The 13,377-nt window shown below is 46.3% G+C and overlaps 1 protein-coding gene across 1 annotated transcript in view; it reads right to left on the bottom strand.

The window, feature by feature from the left end:
* Positions 1 to 13,377, bottom strand: part of PIBF1 (progesterone immunomodulatory binding factor 1) — a 192,565-nt gene that overhangs the window by 71,308 nt on the left and 107,880 nt on the right. Inside the window, exons 12-13 of the mRNA XM_061629976.1 lie at positions 6,627 to 6,792; positions 77 to 227 (exon numbers count right to left, since the gene is read on the bottom strand). Coding sequence (XP_061485960.1) covers positions 77 to 227; positions 6,627 to 6,792 — 317 coding nt within the window. The remainder of the gene's footprint in view (positions 1 to 76; positions 228 to 6,626; positions 6,793 to 13,377) is intronic.

Here is a 13,377-nt window from a genome sequence, read left to right as displayed (position 1 = left end):
TAACAGCTATCAGATTTTAAATATATTCCAACGCAGTAGTACTACAGGAAAAACAGGGTAATATAGAAGAACTTACGTTCTGCAGTTTGCATTATTATCTCGTCAAGTTCTTTTTCCAGTTTTTCATACGTGTCAAGCCTTGCCTGGTAGTCAGAATTTTGTGCCTGAAGTTCTGAAATCCGTTTCTCACTCAGTGCTTGAAGATTATAAAATTCTTTGGTTAAAACCTATGAAGATGAAAATTAAAACAGAGGTTTATTAGCATATAAATGATATATAAATTATAGTTGAGACAAAACCCCAAACAGCTGAAATATCTGCACACAGCTCAACTGCTATTTAACTTATTAAATAGCCGACCTTCGACTGCTGTTGTGTAACGCCAGGTCTGTGGTGCAGAAGACAACACTCATCCATGATGTGATCCAGGATGAGAACGCAGACCTGGTGTGTATTACAGAGACCTGGCTGGATGAGGCCTCAGCTCCTACGCTTGAGGCCATGTGCCCAGCCGGTTTCTGTTATGCACAGCAGCCGAGGATCAGTAGGCAGGGAGGTGGTGTGGCAGTCATTTATTGAGGGTCCTTGGTTTTCGCCAGACCCCCTCTCCATGAGACCAAGTTTGTTGAATGCATGTACTGGAGGTTGGGCCCACAGGGCAGTTTAGGGATTCTGCTTGTGTACTGCCCACCCCGCTGCACAGCAGCCTTCCTGACCGAGGTGCTCGAGGTGGTCTCGGCTGTACGGGTGTTGTCCCCCAACCTATTAGTTTTGGGGGACTTCAACGTGCATGCCGAGACCGTCCTCACTGGAGCCCCTCGGGATTTCATGGAAACATGACTTCCTGGAAACTGCACCTTAGTAGTATAGAGCCCACCCATGTAGCCGGTCATGCTCTTGACCCTGTATTTGTCTCGGGAGGGAAGTGCTCTGAAAATGGGGGTTATTTTGTCTAACCCCGTGTCATGGTCAGATCACCATCTGGTGAAGATGGACCTCTCAATGCCACACATCCTCCACAGGGGACAAGGACCTATTAGGATGGTCCGCCCCAGACGCCTGATGGATCCTGAGGGATTCCTGACTACACTGGGAGATTTGGAGCCTGCCGAAGGTCGCCCGGTCGAAGCCCTGGTGATGGAGTGGAATAGGGAGCTCACTAGGGCAGTAGACCGGGTGGCTCCGAAACATCCTCTCCCCCTGAACAGAACTCAGGTAGCATCCTGGTATACGCCACGGTTGCGGACCCTGAGACAGGAGGTGAGACGACTAGAGCGCCGGTGGCGGAAATCCTGCTCTGAAGACGATCGGACACGGGTTAGAGCAGCAATAGCTGCCTACCAGGTGGCAACAAAGAGGGAATTCTTTGCTGCCTCTATTGTGTCTGCAGAGTGTTGTCCCAGGAGGCTGTTCCAAGTGGTCCGTAGCCTGGTCGGTCCAGTTGCTCAGGAACCCATGGAGCAATCTAAAGCCTCCTGTGACATATTTGCTAAACACTTTGCCGATAAAATCGAACACCTGAAGAGCATGATTCCACATGCCGTGGATACAGGAAGTGAGCCAGAGGCGGCTAGTTGCTTTCCGGTCCGATGGGATCGGTTTCGGCCTCTTCCTTCTGAGGAAGTGGACAAGATGCTTGTCACTGTGAAGCCAACCACTTGTTTGCTTGCCCCTTGCCCCTCATGGCTCATTATGAGCTGTAAAGAGAGGCTGAGCGAAGGGATCAGGGCAATAGTAAATGCATCCTTGGAAGAGGGTGCAATGCCAACAGCCCTCAAGGAGGCAGTAATTAAACCCATTTTGAAAAAGTCCTCCTTGGATCCCCAAGAGTTAAATAACTTTCGCCCAGTCTCCAATTTGCCATTCTTGGGCAAGGTGATGAAACGTGTGGTGGCCAAACAGTTACAGTCATACTTGGATGAAGCAGATTATATAGATCCATTCCAATCGGGCTTCAGGACTGGACATGGAACTGAAACAGCCTTGGTCGCTCTGGTGGATGACTTGCAGAGGGCGTTGGATAGAGGGGAATATACCTTCCTCGTCCTCCTGGATCTCTCAGCGGCTTTTGATACCGTTGACCACGGTATCCTTTTAGATCGCCTGGGAGGATTGGGAATAGGGGGCACTATTTTACAGTGGCTCCATTCCTATCTCTCAGATAGACATCAACGGGTGGCATTGGGGGATGAGGTTTCAGACCCTTGGCCTCTCAATTGTGGAGTGCCACAGGGATCTATCCTCTCCCCCATGCTATTCAACATCTATGTAAAGCCGCTGGGAGCCATCATCAGGAGATTTGGGCTGCAGTGTCACCAGTATGCGGATGACACTCAGCTCTATCTCTCGTTTAAGTCCTCACCAGAGTTGGCTGTGGAGACCATGTCCAAGTGCCTGGATTCCGTAAGTGAATGGATGAGAAGGAATAGGCTGAAGCTAAATCCCGAAAAGACCAAGGTGCTGCTCGTGGGGGATAAGAGAAGGTTGGGAGATATAGACCTGGTGTTTGATGGGGTAAAATTGCCCCTGAAAGACCAGGTCCTCAGCCTTGGGGTCATTCTTGACTCCCAGCTGTCCATGGAGGCTCAGGTTTCAGCAGTGAGCCGGGTGGCTTGGTATCAATTACATCTGATACGGAGGCTGCAACCCTACCTTCCTGTCTATCTGCTCCCACGGGTAATACATGCCCTGGTCTCCTCTCACTTAGACTACTGTAATGCGCTCTACGTGGGGTTACCCTTGAAGACGGTCCGGAAATTACAGCTGATACAGAATGTGGCGGCGTGCTTGATTAAGAACAGCCGTCGCCGTGATCATATCACCCCAGTGTTAAGAGATCTACACTGGCTACCAGTTGTTTACCAAGCCCAATTCAAGGTGTTGGTGTTGACCTTTAAAGCCCTATATGGTTCTGGCCCAGCTTATCTGACGGAGCGCCTCCAGCATCACCAATTATGCCGCCTGACAAGATCAGCCACACAGGACCTTCTCTCGGTCCCTCCAATAAAAACAGCTAGATTGGTACGGACCAGAGAGAGGGCATTTTCAATTGTGGCCCCCACCCTCTGGAATTCCCTTCCTCTTGACATTCGACATGACCCCTCCCTGATGGTCTTCCGCCGGGCCCTGAAGACCCGGCTATTCAGGCAGGCCTATAAGATTTCTGGGGTGGACTAGTTTTAGGATGTTATAGACTGGAAAATTGATTTTAGATTAATTATTAATTATTATTTGATTTATTTGTTGTACCTATTATGTTACTGTACGTCGCCTAGAGTGGCCATTAACTCGGCCAGATAGGAGACTCACAAATAAAATTTTATTATTATTATTATTATTATTAAGGAGTAGAATCCAACATGCTCTATTACAAGCCAATAGTAGGTTAGACTTGCATCATGACTCTTAAATCCCAAATCAACAAACACAAGAGAAACCTAAGGTGGTATAATTTTTATTGTCATTGACACTACAGTGTGCCAGAAATAAGTAGCTGGCTATCCTTCCTTTGGGATACAAGATCCAAATTCTATGTCACATGGAAACAGGAACACAGAAAGGCATGCAAAAAGACAAGGAGCCAGAAGGACCAGTGGATTTATTAAGAATTTATTTATTCTTAAGATTTATTAAGAAAATTAGCAACTTTAATGGAGCGATAAAGGTAAAGGTGTCCCCGCACTTGTAGTGTGAGTCGTTTCCGACTCTTAGGGTGACGTCTTGCGACGTTTACTAGGCAGACCGTATATATGGGGTGGGATTGCCAGTTCCTTCCCCGGCCTTTCTTTACCCCCCAGCATATGCCGGGTACTCATTTTACCGACCACGGATGGATGGAAGGCTGAGTGGACCTCGACCCCTTTTACCGGAGATTCGACTTCGTTCTTCCGTTGGAATTGAACTCCGGCCTCAACAGATACAGCTTACTATGCCATATAGGCACAGAGTGCCAGGACAAAGTAGGATTTTGATAAAAAATGGAATGTATTTTATGATTAACACCAAAAAAGTATCTTTGTAGGGAACAGACTCATAATGGGACTTGCTTTGTAATAAGCCAAGTACATATGACAGATTAGTTCACTGTAAATTACTATTTTAATCATTTTATCAAGACAAAAGAAAGGCCTCTAACCAGAAAATCTAATAATGGTATTCACCTGCTGTTGTGTAATTTTGAAAGCTGGCATTAATGGGCAACACTCCATTATTATTTTGTGCTCTTAGAAGCTACGTCACTATCTGTTGTTCTCAGTCAGGATATTGTGTTGGGTAGATCACAGGTCATATCCTAAAAAAAGTTATTCACTTGTGTTCTCTCATGTCAACCATTAATAGTAAAGTGCTATTGCCTATGTAATGTGCTATTTTGCAAAATAAAGTTTGGATTGGCTTGAGTCCAAATCTCATTAATAGAAAGCACTTCTGCTTGGAAACTGAAGGGGGGTTGCGATTCACCATTTCCTAGGCCCAAATGCAGCCCCAAATTCCTAAAAACTGCTTCTGGAGGTCAGAGGACATGGGGTGGGGAAGAACTGCAGTTGATGGAGGGGAACACACAAGCAGCCTTCTGTTCATACAGGTGATCTTTCGATCTACGCTGAAGAACTGGGATGGCTAATGTGTAGTCTTCCAAAAGATGCTGAACTACAGCTTCCATCATCCCTAACCACGGGCCATGCTGGCTGAGGCTAATGGGAGTTGGGAGCCCAACAACGTCAAGAGACCCACAGGTTAGCTACCCCTGGCATCAAAGGATACTTCTGCCCAGGTGCAAGGATGGTTAAGGTTATGTCAGGACACCTATCATCTTGATGATATAGTTTAAAAATAGGTATATTTTATATCTATATTAGCAAAAAGGGGGAAATTACTCAAGCAGGGGCAAGTGTTTCTCCTGCCTACTGATGCTTAGTAGCTGAAATCCATTAAGGTGCTTTCCTTTTCTAACATACCAAAGAGAAATGCCACAGAATATTTTTAAACAGCAGTTTACCTTTTTTGACATGACAGAGGTACTGTTGAAACTATTTTCAAAAAAAGAGGAACATTTGTGGTGTCCCTTCACCTCAAAACCCACACCCCAATATTAAGGAGTTAATATGAACATCAGAAGGTTTGAGGTGTTTAATAATGAAACAGACTGCTTCTAAAGCTAATAGAAAAACCTTCATTAAAAGTTTTTAATTAAGGCTAAATGGCAACTGTTTAGTCTTTTTTCCTTATCATTGGAACCCATGGGTTTGGGTCTACCCTCTGAAACAGAAAACAAATTTGCTCCATCATCTCTGTGACAACCCTTCAAATATTTGAAGACAATTATCATATTGCCTCTTAACAGTCACTTCTCCAGGCCAAGCTTACTCAACACCTTCAACCTTTCCTCAAAGGACTTGGTCTCCAAGCACCTTTACCATCCTTCCTCCTCTGAATACATCCCAGTTTGACCATATCCTTCTTTAAGAATGTGGTGCCCAGAACTGCACACAGTGGTCCAGGTAACGTCTGAACAAAAAAGAATAGAGTAGTACCATTATTTGCAATCCAGACACCATAATTCTGTTGATGCATCTAGAATTGCATTAGCATTTTTTACTGCCAGTTTGCACTAATGACTCATGTTGACTTTATGATCTAGTAAATCTTCTAGATGCTTTTAGCATGTACTTCAGTCAAGCCAGGTGTCACCCACCCTGTATTTGTGCATCTGATTCTTCCTACCCAAATGCAGAACTTTACATTCACTTCTGTTGAAATTAATTTTGTTAGTTTTGGTCCAGTTGTCCCATCCGGTCAAAATAATATTGAATCCTGTTTCAATCTAAGGTGTTGGCTACCCTACTCAGTTTGGCGTCATGCGCTGAGCATTCCCTCCTCCTACTGCAGTCCAGTGTGCCCCTCCAAGACGCTGCTACTGAGAGTCAGAGGATATCTGGCATGGTGTGGGAGGTGGCATGGGGCACTGCAGCTTTAAGCACCAGGTGGAAATGGGCGGGGGAAGAACCTTGTTTGAAACTTGTGCAAGAATCTGGGCTATTATACTGAAATAAAATGAGTGTCACAGACACTCCATATATTCCATATATTCAAAAAGAAAGAAAATACCCCCCCATATTTTAGCTTTGTTTGAAGGAAAAAATGTTCCTTTAAAAAAGGAAAGAAAAAGGGAAGTGCAAAACGGAACACAAAACTCCAGTTGTGCTTGAAGCAAATATCAGTATGTGTATGAAAACCACTTGTATTACCAAATCAAAATTTATCACAGTTTCTATCTTACCTCTTTAAATGTCCAAGGTCATTAACAGTTTTAGAAATTAATACTATAAAAGGCAAACCCAATTGAATGCACATATATTAAAAACACAGAAACTATGTTTCTGTTATTATGATAAAGATGATGACCGACAGTTGCTTTAAGCTAATGCATGCAAGCAAAGTCTTTGTTTCTCTTTGGGTTGTTTCATCTGTCCTAAGCAGTTGCTCTTTAGCACCAAATTACAACAATACAATTCCTTACCTACCATTCACCATCCAGATGGAAGGAAGGCAATGTTTAGGTGATTGAGGAGCCACATATCTGACCCTGCCCACATCAACAACAGTTAACTGAAGCTTTTCCTACATACTTCTAGTTTTCGCTGATATTTTTCACACTCCAGCTGACACTGTGAAAGGTTCCTAGAGGTTTCTTCTTGCATAAGCTGTACACGTTCACTTTCAAAGGACTTTAGTTTACTCTGATGGAGAAGTTCAGCCACTTTGCTTTCTGTGCTTAGTTGCAGCTGCCTGTACCTGAAAACACCCAAGGAAATAAAATGCAAAACAGTAGGAAGCTCAACAAAGTCGATTAAACAGCAAACAATACATCTCAATACTATGATACTTTTTTATGCAAAGAAAAGGTAATAGACTTAGACAAAATACAGTTAACAAAGTTTTAAAATTCTTGATTTTCCTAAACTTGTGGATCTCAGCACAAGAAAAAGTTAGGCTGCAATCTTACAGGCATTTACTTGGAGATCTGTCCAAATGAACACAGTGGTGCTTATTTTATAGAATGAGTTTGGGCTGTTAGTCTTTGGTTCCATCCACAGATTATATTACGTACGCATTTTGCCCCCCCCTCCCCTCAGTCTCTGGAAACAGCAAAAGCCCTGCCTAGAGTCGCCAATTTTTAAATAAATATTTTCTGGCATGTTTTATGACTAGATTGCTTAAATGCTATAAAAGGAATTACGCTTAGAAATAACAATCCTGCTAATCACTTGCTATCTTTCTCTCACATGCCCACAATCTAATGAACAACCAGACTGAGAAAGAATTCCATCTTTCCACAGTTTTAAACCCCAGACATGGACAGCCATGCAAATAAAAAGACTTTTAGTGTTTCCAAGGCATGCTCAAAACTGGAACTTTCTAGGACCTCTGTACAGTTCAATATCACACACAGTAGTTTCATGAAGAAAACTACATGAAATACATATAGCCTATTATAGTTCCTCAGATGTATATACAACAATATAAATATGTGTGCTGTCATCATATATGATAATGTACACACCAGATTGGACCATTGGTCTCACATGAAGGGTGATTTTCATAGGAGGATTGCCATCAAGCGGGTTATAGCTCCACCTATCGTCCGAAGGCAAGAATGTTTTTGAAGTGAAGACTAGGGGCATCAGGCCCCTCCCACTCTCCAGTTCATTCGCAGCGAGTCCAAAGAGAGATATCTAAAAATGCAGGAGAAAAGGCCAACGGGCCTACCAGCAAAGACATAACACAATAACAATAATCATAATAATATGACTCTAACGTAGCGATATAACATTAATAGCAGTCTTGACTTCACTAGTAAATCTAATATAATAGCGTAACAGGAATATATGAAAAAACCCCAAAAAATATCTAGGTATCCTCCAACTGGGAGGGTCGTGATGGCAGTCCTCCTATGAAAATCACCCTTCAGGTGAGACCAATGGTCCATTTTCCATAGGAGGACTGCCATCAAGCGGGATGTACCAAAGCAGCCCATATAATAATAATAATAATAATAATAATAATAATAATAAAATTTTATTTATCAGATGCCCATCTGTCCGACTGAACGGACACTCTGGGCGACGTACAATATAAAATACAATCTCAACATATACATAATCATCACAGTATTAATATCATAACATCTTGTCTAACAGAACCATCCTACGCTAACATAGTATAAAACCTAACCCACCCCAGAGATCCCATAGGCCTGCCTGAAGAGCCAGGTCTTCAAGGCTCGGCGAAAAGTCAACAGGGAGGGGGCATGCCGAAGTCAACAGGGAGGGACCACCCACATCCTAATCATCATTAAGAACCTATTGCAACACTCGTCTGCCAAAAGAGGCATCGGCAGAGGCATAACGATCTATTTTGTAATGCCTTATAAACGAGTGTGGGGTAGACCAAACAGCAGCTCTGCAAATATCAACAACAGGAGCGTTGGTAGCAAAAGCAGCCGTAGTGGCCGCTGACCTAGTGGAATGAGCTGTTATACTAGCTGGAACTGGAAGCTTAAGGGACTCATAGGCTAAGGTAATACATGCAAGCAACCAGCGGGATAAGGTGGGATTAGCTACTTTATGCCCCATAGAACGTGGATGAAAGGATACAAACAAAGACTCAGTTCATCGTATATCCTGGGTCCTAGACAGGTAGGTCTTGAGAGCCCTCCGAACATCCAATGAATGCCAAGCCTTTTCTAGAGGATGGGTAGGATTCGGACAAAATGAAGGAAGAACAATGTCCTGGTTGCAATGGAAAACGGAATTGACCTTGGGACGGAAGGAAGGATCAGTTTTCAGCACAACACAGTCCTTGTGAAAGACACAGAGATGGCGGGCAGAAGACAATGCGCCCAGTTCCGAAACTCGTCTCGCAGAGGTAATCGCGATCAGGAACAGGACCTTGAATGACCACAGACGTAAAGGCACAATCCTAAGGGGCTCGAACGGAGGGCGTTGTAAAGCCTGTAGGACCTTCGACAAACTCCATGAGGGAAAACGGTGGAATACAGCCGGTGAGCGTAACGCAGTTCCCCTCAGAAAACGTTTGATGAACGGGTGCGAGGCAATAGGAGCACCAGCGGAGGACACTGAGAGAATGGACGACAGAGTGGATGCATGTCTACGTAAGGTGTTGGGTCTAAGTCCCATCAGGAGGCCCCTATGAAGGAATTGCAGCACCTGTTGTATTGTGGCCTGGGAAGGATCGAGGTGCTGGGACTGACACCACCTGGAGAATGCCACCCAAGTATGTTGATATATACGGGTGGTGGATGGTCATCTAGAGGTCAAGATAATGTCAAAGACAGGCCAGCAGACCTTAAATGTCCCCGTTCAAAAGCCACGATGTTAGCTTGAGCCAATTGGGATCCTGATGCAATATTGGGCCCTGGGATAAGAGGTCTGGCCTGACCGGGAGCGTCCAAGGGTCCGTCACTGACATGGCAAGGAGATCCGAGAACCACGGTTGACGGGGCCAATATGGAGCTATCAGAACCAGTCTGGCCCTCTCGCATCGCGCCTTTCTTAAGGTTCTGGCTAACAGTGTTATTGGAGGGAAGGCGTACAATAGGCCATCCGGCCATAGTAGCGATAGGGCATCCACCGCTTCCGCTGTCGTGTCCAGGTATCGAGCGAAGTACCTGGGCAGCTGGCAATTGTGACTGGAGGCAAATAGATCGACTGAGAAGATGCCGAACCGATACTGGAGAAGATGGAAAATGGTCGGATGAAGTTTCCATTCTCCCGGAAAGACCTGTTGTCTGCTGAGCCAGTCTGCTGTCACATTCCAAATTCCTCTGAGATGTTCTGCTTTTAAGGATTGCAGATGTTGCTCTGCCCAGTTGAATGTGAGGGAAGCTAGGTTCTGCAGAGGACGGGACCTGGTCCCCCCTTGAATGTTTAAATGAGATTTGGCACACATGTTGTCCGTTCGAATGAGAACATGGTCCAAGTGGAACAGAGACTGAAAATGGAGCAGAGCTAAGTGGACAGCCTTCAGTTCCAGCCAATTGATGCTCTGAGTCTGCTTTGCTGTGGTCCAAACCCCCTGAACGAACTGGGAGTTGCGGTGGGCTCCCCAGCCGAGGAGACTGGCATCTGTGGTGATAACAGTCCTGCGGGGTTCTCTGAACGGAGTGCCCTGGGTGAGATGTTGGACCCTCGTTCACCAGCGGAATAAAAGACGCAGTGCGGGGCTCAAGGGAATTGCTCAATGATTTGACCTGGCAATGTCCTGCTGAAACGGCAACAAAGCCCACTGGAGTTGGCGAGTATGAGCTCGAGCCCATGGCACAATATGGATGGTGGACACCAACATTCCGACAGCCCTGGCTAGAAGCATGACGTCTGCGGTTGCGTGGTGCATCAGAGACCGTGCAATGTCTGTGATAGCAGTTATGCGGTCTGGAGACAGGAACACCGTCGCCTGCAGGGTGTCCAACATCGCCCCTAGATGTTGTAGGTGTTGGGTTGGTTGGAGATGGCTTTTGTCGAAATTGACTAGCCAGCCATAGGCCTGCAAGACATGGAGCGTGAGCGTTAGATGGCGATGAGCCAGCTCCCTGGAACTCACCCGTATTAAAAGATCGTCCAAATAGGAGTAGATATGGACCCCTTGAAGCCGGAGGTAAGCCACTAGTATGAGTAGCACCTTGGTAAATACTCTCGGGGCAGATGAGAGGCCGAACGGCATCGCTCGATATTGAAAATGCTGGGGGCCGAAAGTAAACTGAAGGAATTTTCTGTGGGCTATGCAAATAGGCACATGGAGATACGCTTCCTTTAGGTCGATAGAAGCCAGGAAGTCTCCTTCTTGAAGCCTTTCTGTAATGGAGTGGAGGGATTCCATTTTGAACCTGCAATACTTTACGAAATGGTTGATGAACTTGAGGTCCAACACCGCCCTCCATGACAGATCTCGTTTGGGCACAGCAAATAGGAGGGAGTACACCCCTTCCGACCTCTCTGTTGTAGGGACTGGCTCTATCGCCGCTGTGTCCAAGAGGTGATGTATGGCTGTCTGCATGATGCAGTGCCTGGCTGGTGTCCTGGGACAAGGGGAGGGATGAAATCTGTCCGGAGGGATTGCCGAAAACTCTAGTGCATAGCCATAATAATAATAAAAATAATAAAATTTAATTTATGTGTCGCCTATCTGGCCGTTGGCCACTCTAGGCGACGTACATGTAACAAGTAAAACAAAATACAATAAATACAATAATGCAATGCAAAAACAATACAGCAGCAAGAACAATATCAATACAGGGTTAGAGGCATTTCAGTCACAACAGTTAACCCTCCCCGGAAATCCCAAAGGCCTGTTGAAAGAGCCAGGTCTTTATGGCTTTATGAAATACATTTAGGGAAGAGGCGTGCCGTAGATCTTGTGGGAGGGAGTTCCATAGAGTGGGGGCTGCCACTGAGAATGAGAAAAGTTCTCTGATCCAGGCGACCTGAGTCAGACGCAGCCAATGGTCTCCAAACAGAAGCAGTCTGCCCCCAACCGGTATCGCATCAGTACTGTCTGTGCTGGCGAGACCCTCCCCTATATGAGGATGTTGAGGTACCTCTGTGCCCCTGGTACTGACCTCTGCCTGGGAAACGTCTGTTCCAGACTCCCCTGGAGGGATGGAAATCACAGGTTAAGAAATCGTGGCCGCGTTCCTCGAAAGGGCTGGGTCGTGCGGTATGAGGTGAAACGTCTGAAAGGCCTGCAATCGACGTTCCTGACAGTGGCCAAGACAGGCTTTCGAGCATCCTTGGGGTCAACAAGCACTGCCTTTAGGGCTTCCTCACTGAAGAGTAATGAGCCGGAATAAGGTGCCCTTGATAAATTAACTCTGGCTGTAGAGTCTGCTTCCCAGTGACGAAGCCAGAGGGTCCGTCGAGCGACTACCTGAGCTGCCATAGCTCGTGCTCCCAGCTGATTTGCGTCCAAGGTGGCATCAGCCACAAAAGCCGATGTGTTGCACAATTTCATCAGTGACCTCCTCAGAGAGACAGGATCGGGATTAGGATCATCTAAGAGGTCATCCAACCACATCATCGCTACCCTGGAAAAGATGGAAGCTGATGCAGAGGCTCACATGGAGAAAGCGGTGACCTCATGATTCTTGCGTAAGGCAAAGTCCAGCCTCCGCTCAGTGGCGTCCTTTAAATGTGAATCTCCTTCCCTCGGCAAAAGGGATCTAGAGACTAGACTGGAGATCGGCTCGTCTATGCCAGGGACGGCCAGTCTGCTTGTAAAGTCTGGAGCCAAAGAGTAAAGTCTGTCCGCAAGGGCGTTAAAACGGCATGTTTGTAATGGATGAGACCATTTGCCCTTGGCCAGTTTAGCAATAGGATCTGGCACAGGAAGGTAGTGCTCTGCTGGTGTGGGGGATTTCAAGACCCTGGCCCCTTTAATAGCGGGAGTGGCAGCTGCAGGTTGTGTAGATTGGAGACCAAGGGTGTTCAATACTCTGCGAGCAAGGGGCTGATAATCTAACCCATCAAACAGGCGATAAGATGTATCCTCCTCATGTTCCGAATGATCACTCAATTCGTCTCCTTCGGCTTGCACAGCAAATGGTGACTCCTCCCCACAAGAACGTCATCAACAAACCTGCCCCTGGCAATGTCAAAAGGATTTGGAGAGCATGATGGATCTGCCTCATTGCGTACATAGTGGTCCACACTGCGCTGAGGAATGGCGGGGACTTGTGACGGTGACTGTGTTTGAGTGAAGAACGACAGCATGTCTTGTAGTTGTGATATGAACTCATGAGACAGCTGCAGCCCCGGTGAGGTAGATGGTTGAGTGAAGAACGACAGCATGTCTTGTAGTTGTGATATGAACTCATGAGACAGCTGCAGCCCCGGTGAGGTAGATGGTTGCGCTTGTAGAGGCAACGTTATGGACGGCTCAGCAGGCTGTGAAGATGAATAAGCCCTAGGTGGTAATATGGGAGGAGGGTGGCTGGCTGCTGGTTGGTCAGGAAACCCAGCAAAGTCCTCCTCGGAGGAAGCAGTCGGAGAGTGAAATAGATTCGTTAACTGTTCCTGGCCTGCCCCCTTGGAAACCGGAACAGAGACATAGCGTGGCCGCTTGGTTGTGCTGTGGCTGGATAGATGTTTAGTTTTGGCAACCGCTTTGGTGTGCTTATGCTTGGCCACCTTAGATTGTTTCGGCTTGGTTGCCTGAGTTGTCGCTGGCTGTTCCGCCATCATATATTTTCTAGGGGGTTCAGTACATGGCCACGGATGGGGCAGAATGTACAGACCCGAACAGGCTCAGTACACGGCCACGGATGGGGCAGAATGCACCGGCTCAGATGGCTAAGTACACGGC

The sequence above is a fragment of the Rhineura floridana genome, chromosome 5 (assembly GCF_030035675.1).
Source record: "Rhineura floridana isolate rRhiFlo1 chromosome 5, rRhiFlo1.hap2, whole genome shotgun sequence".
NCBI lineage: Eukaryota > Metazoa > Chordata > Lepidosauria > Squamata > Rhineuridae > Rhineura > Rhineura floridana.
This window is presented reverse-complemented; position numbering and strand designations above follow the sequence as displayed.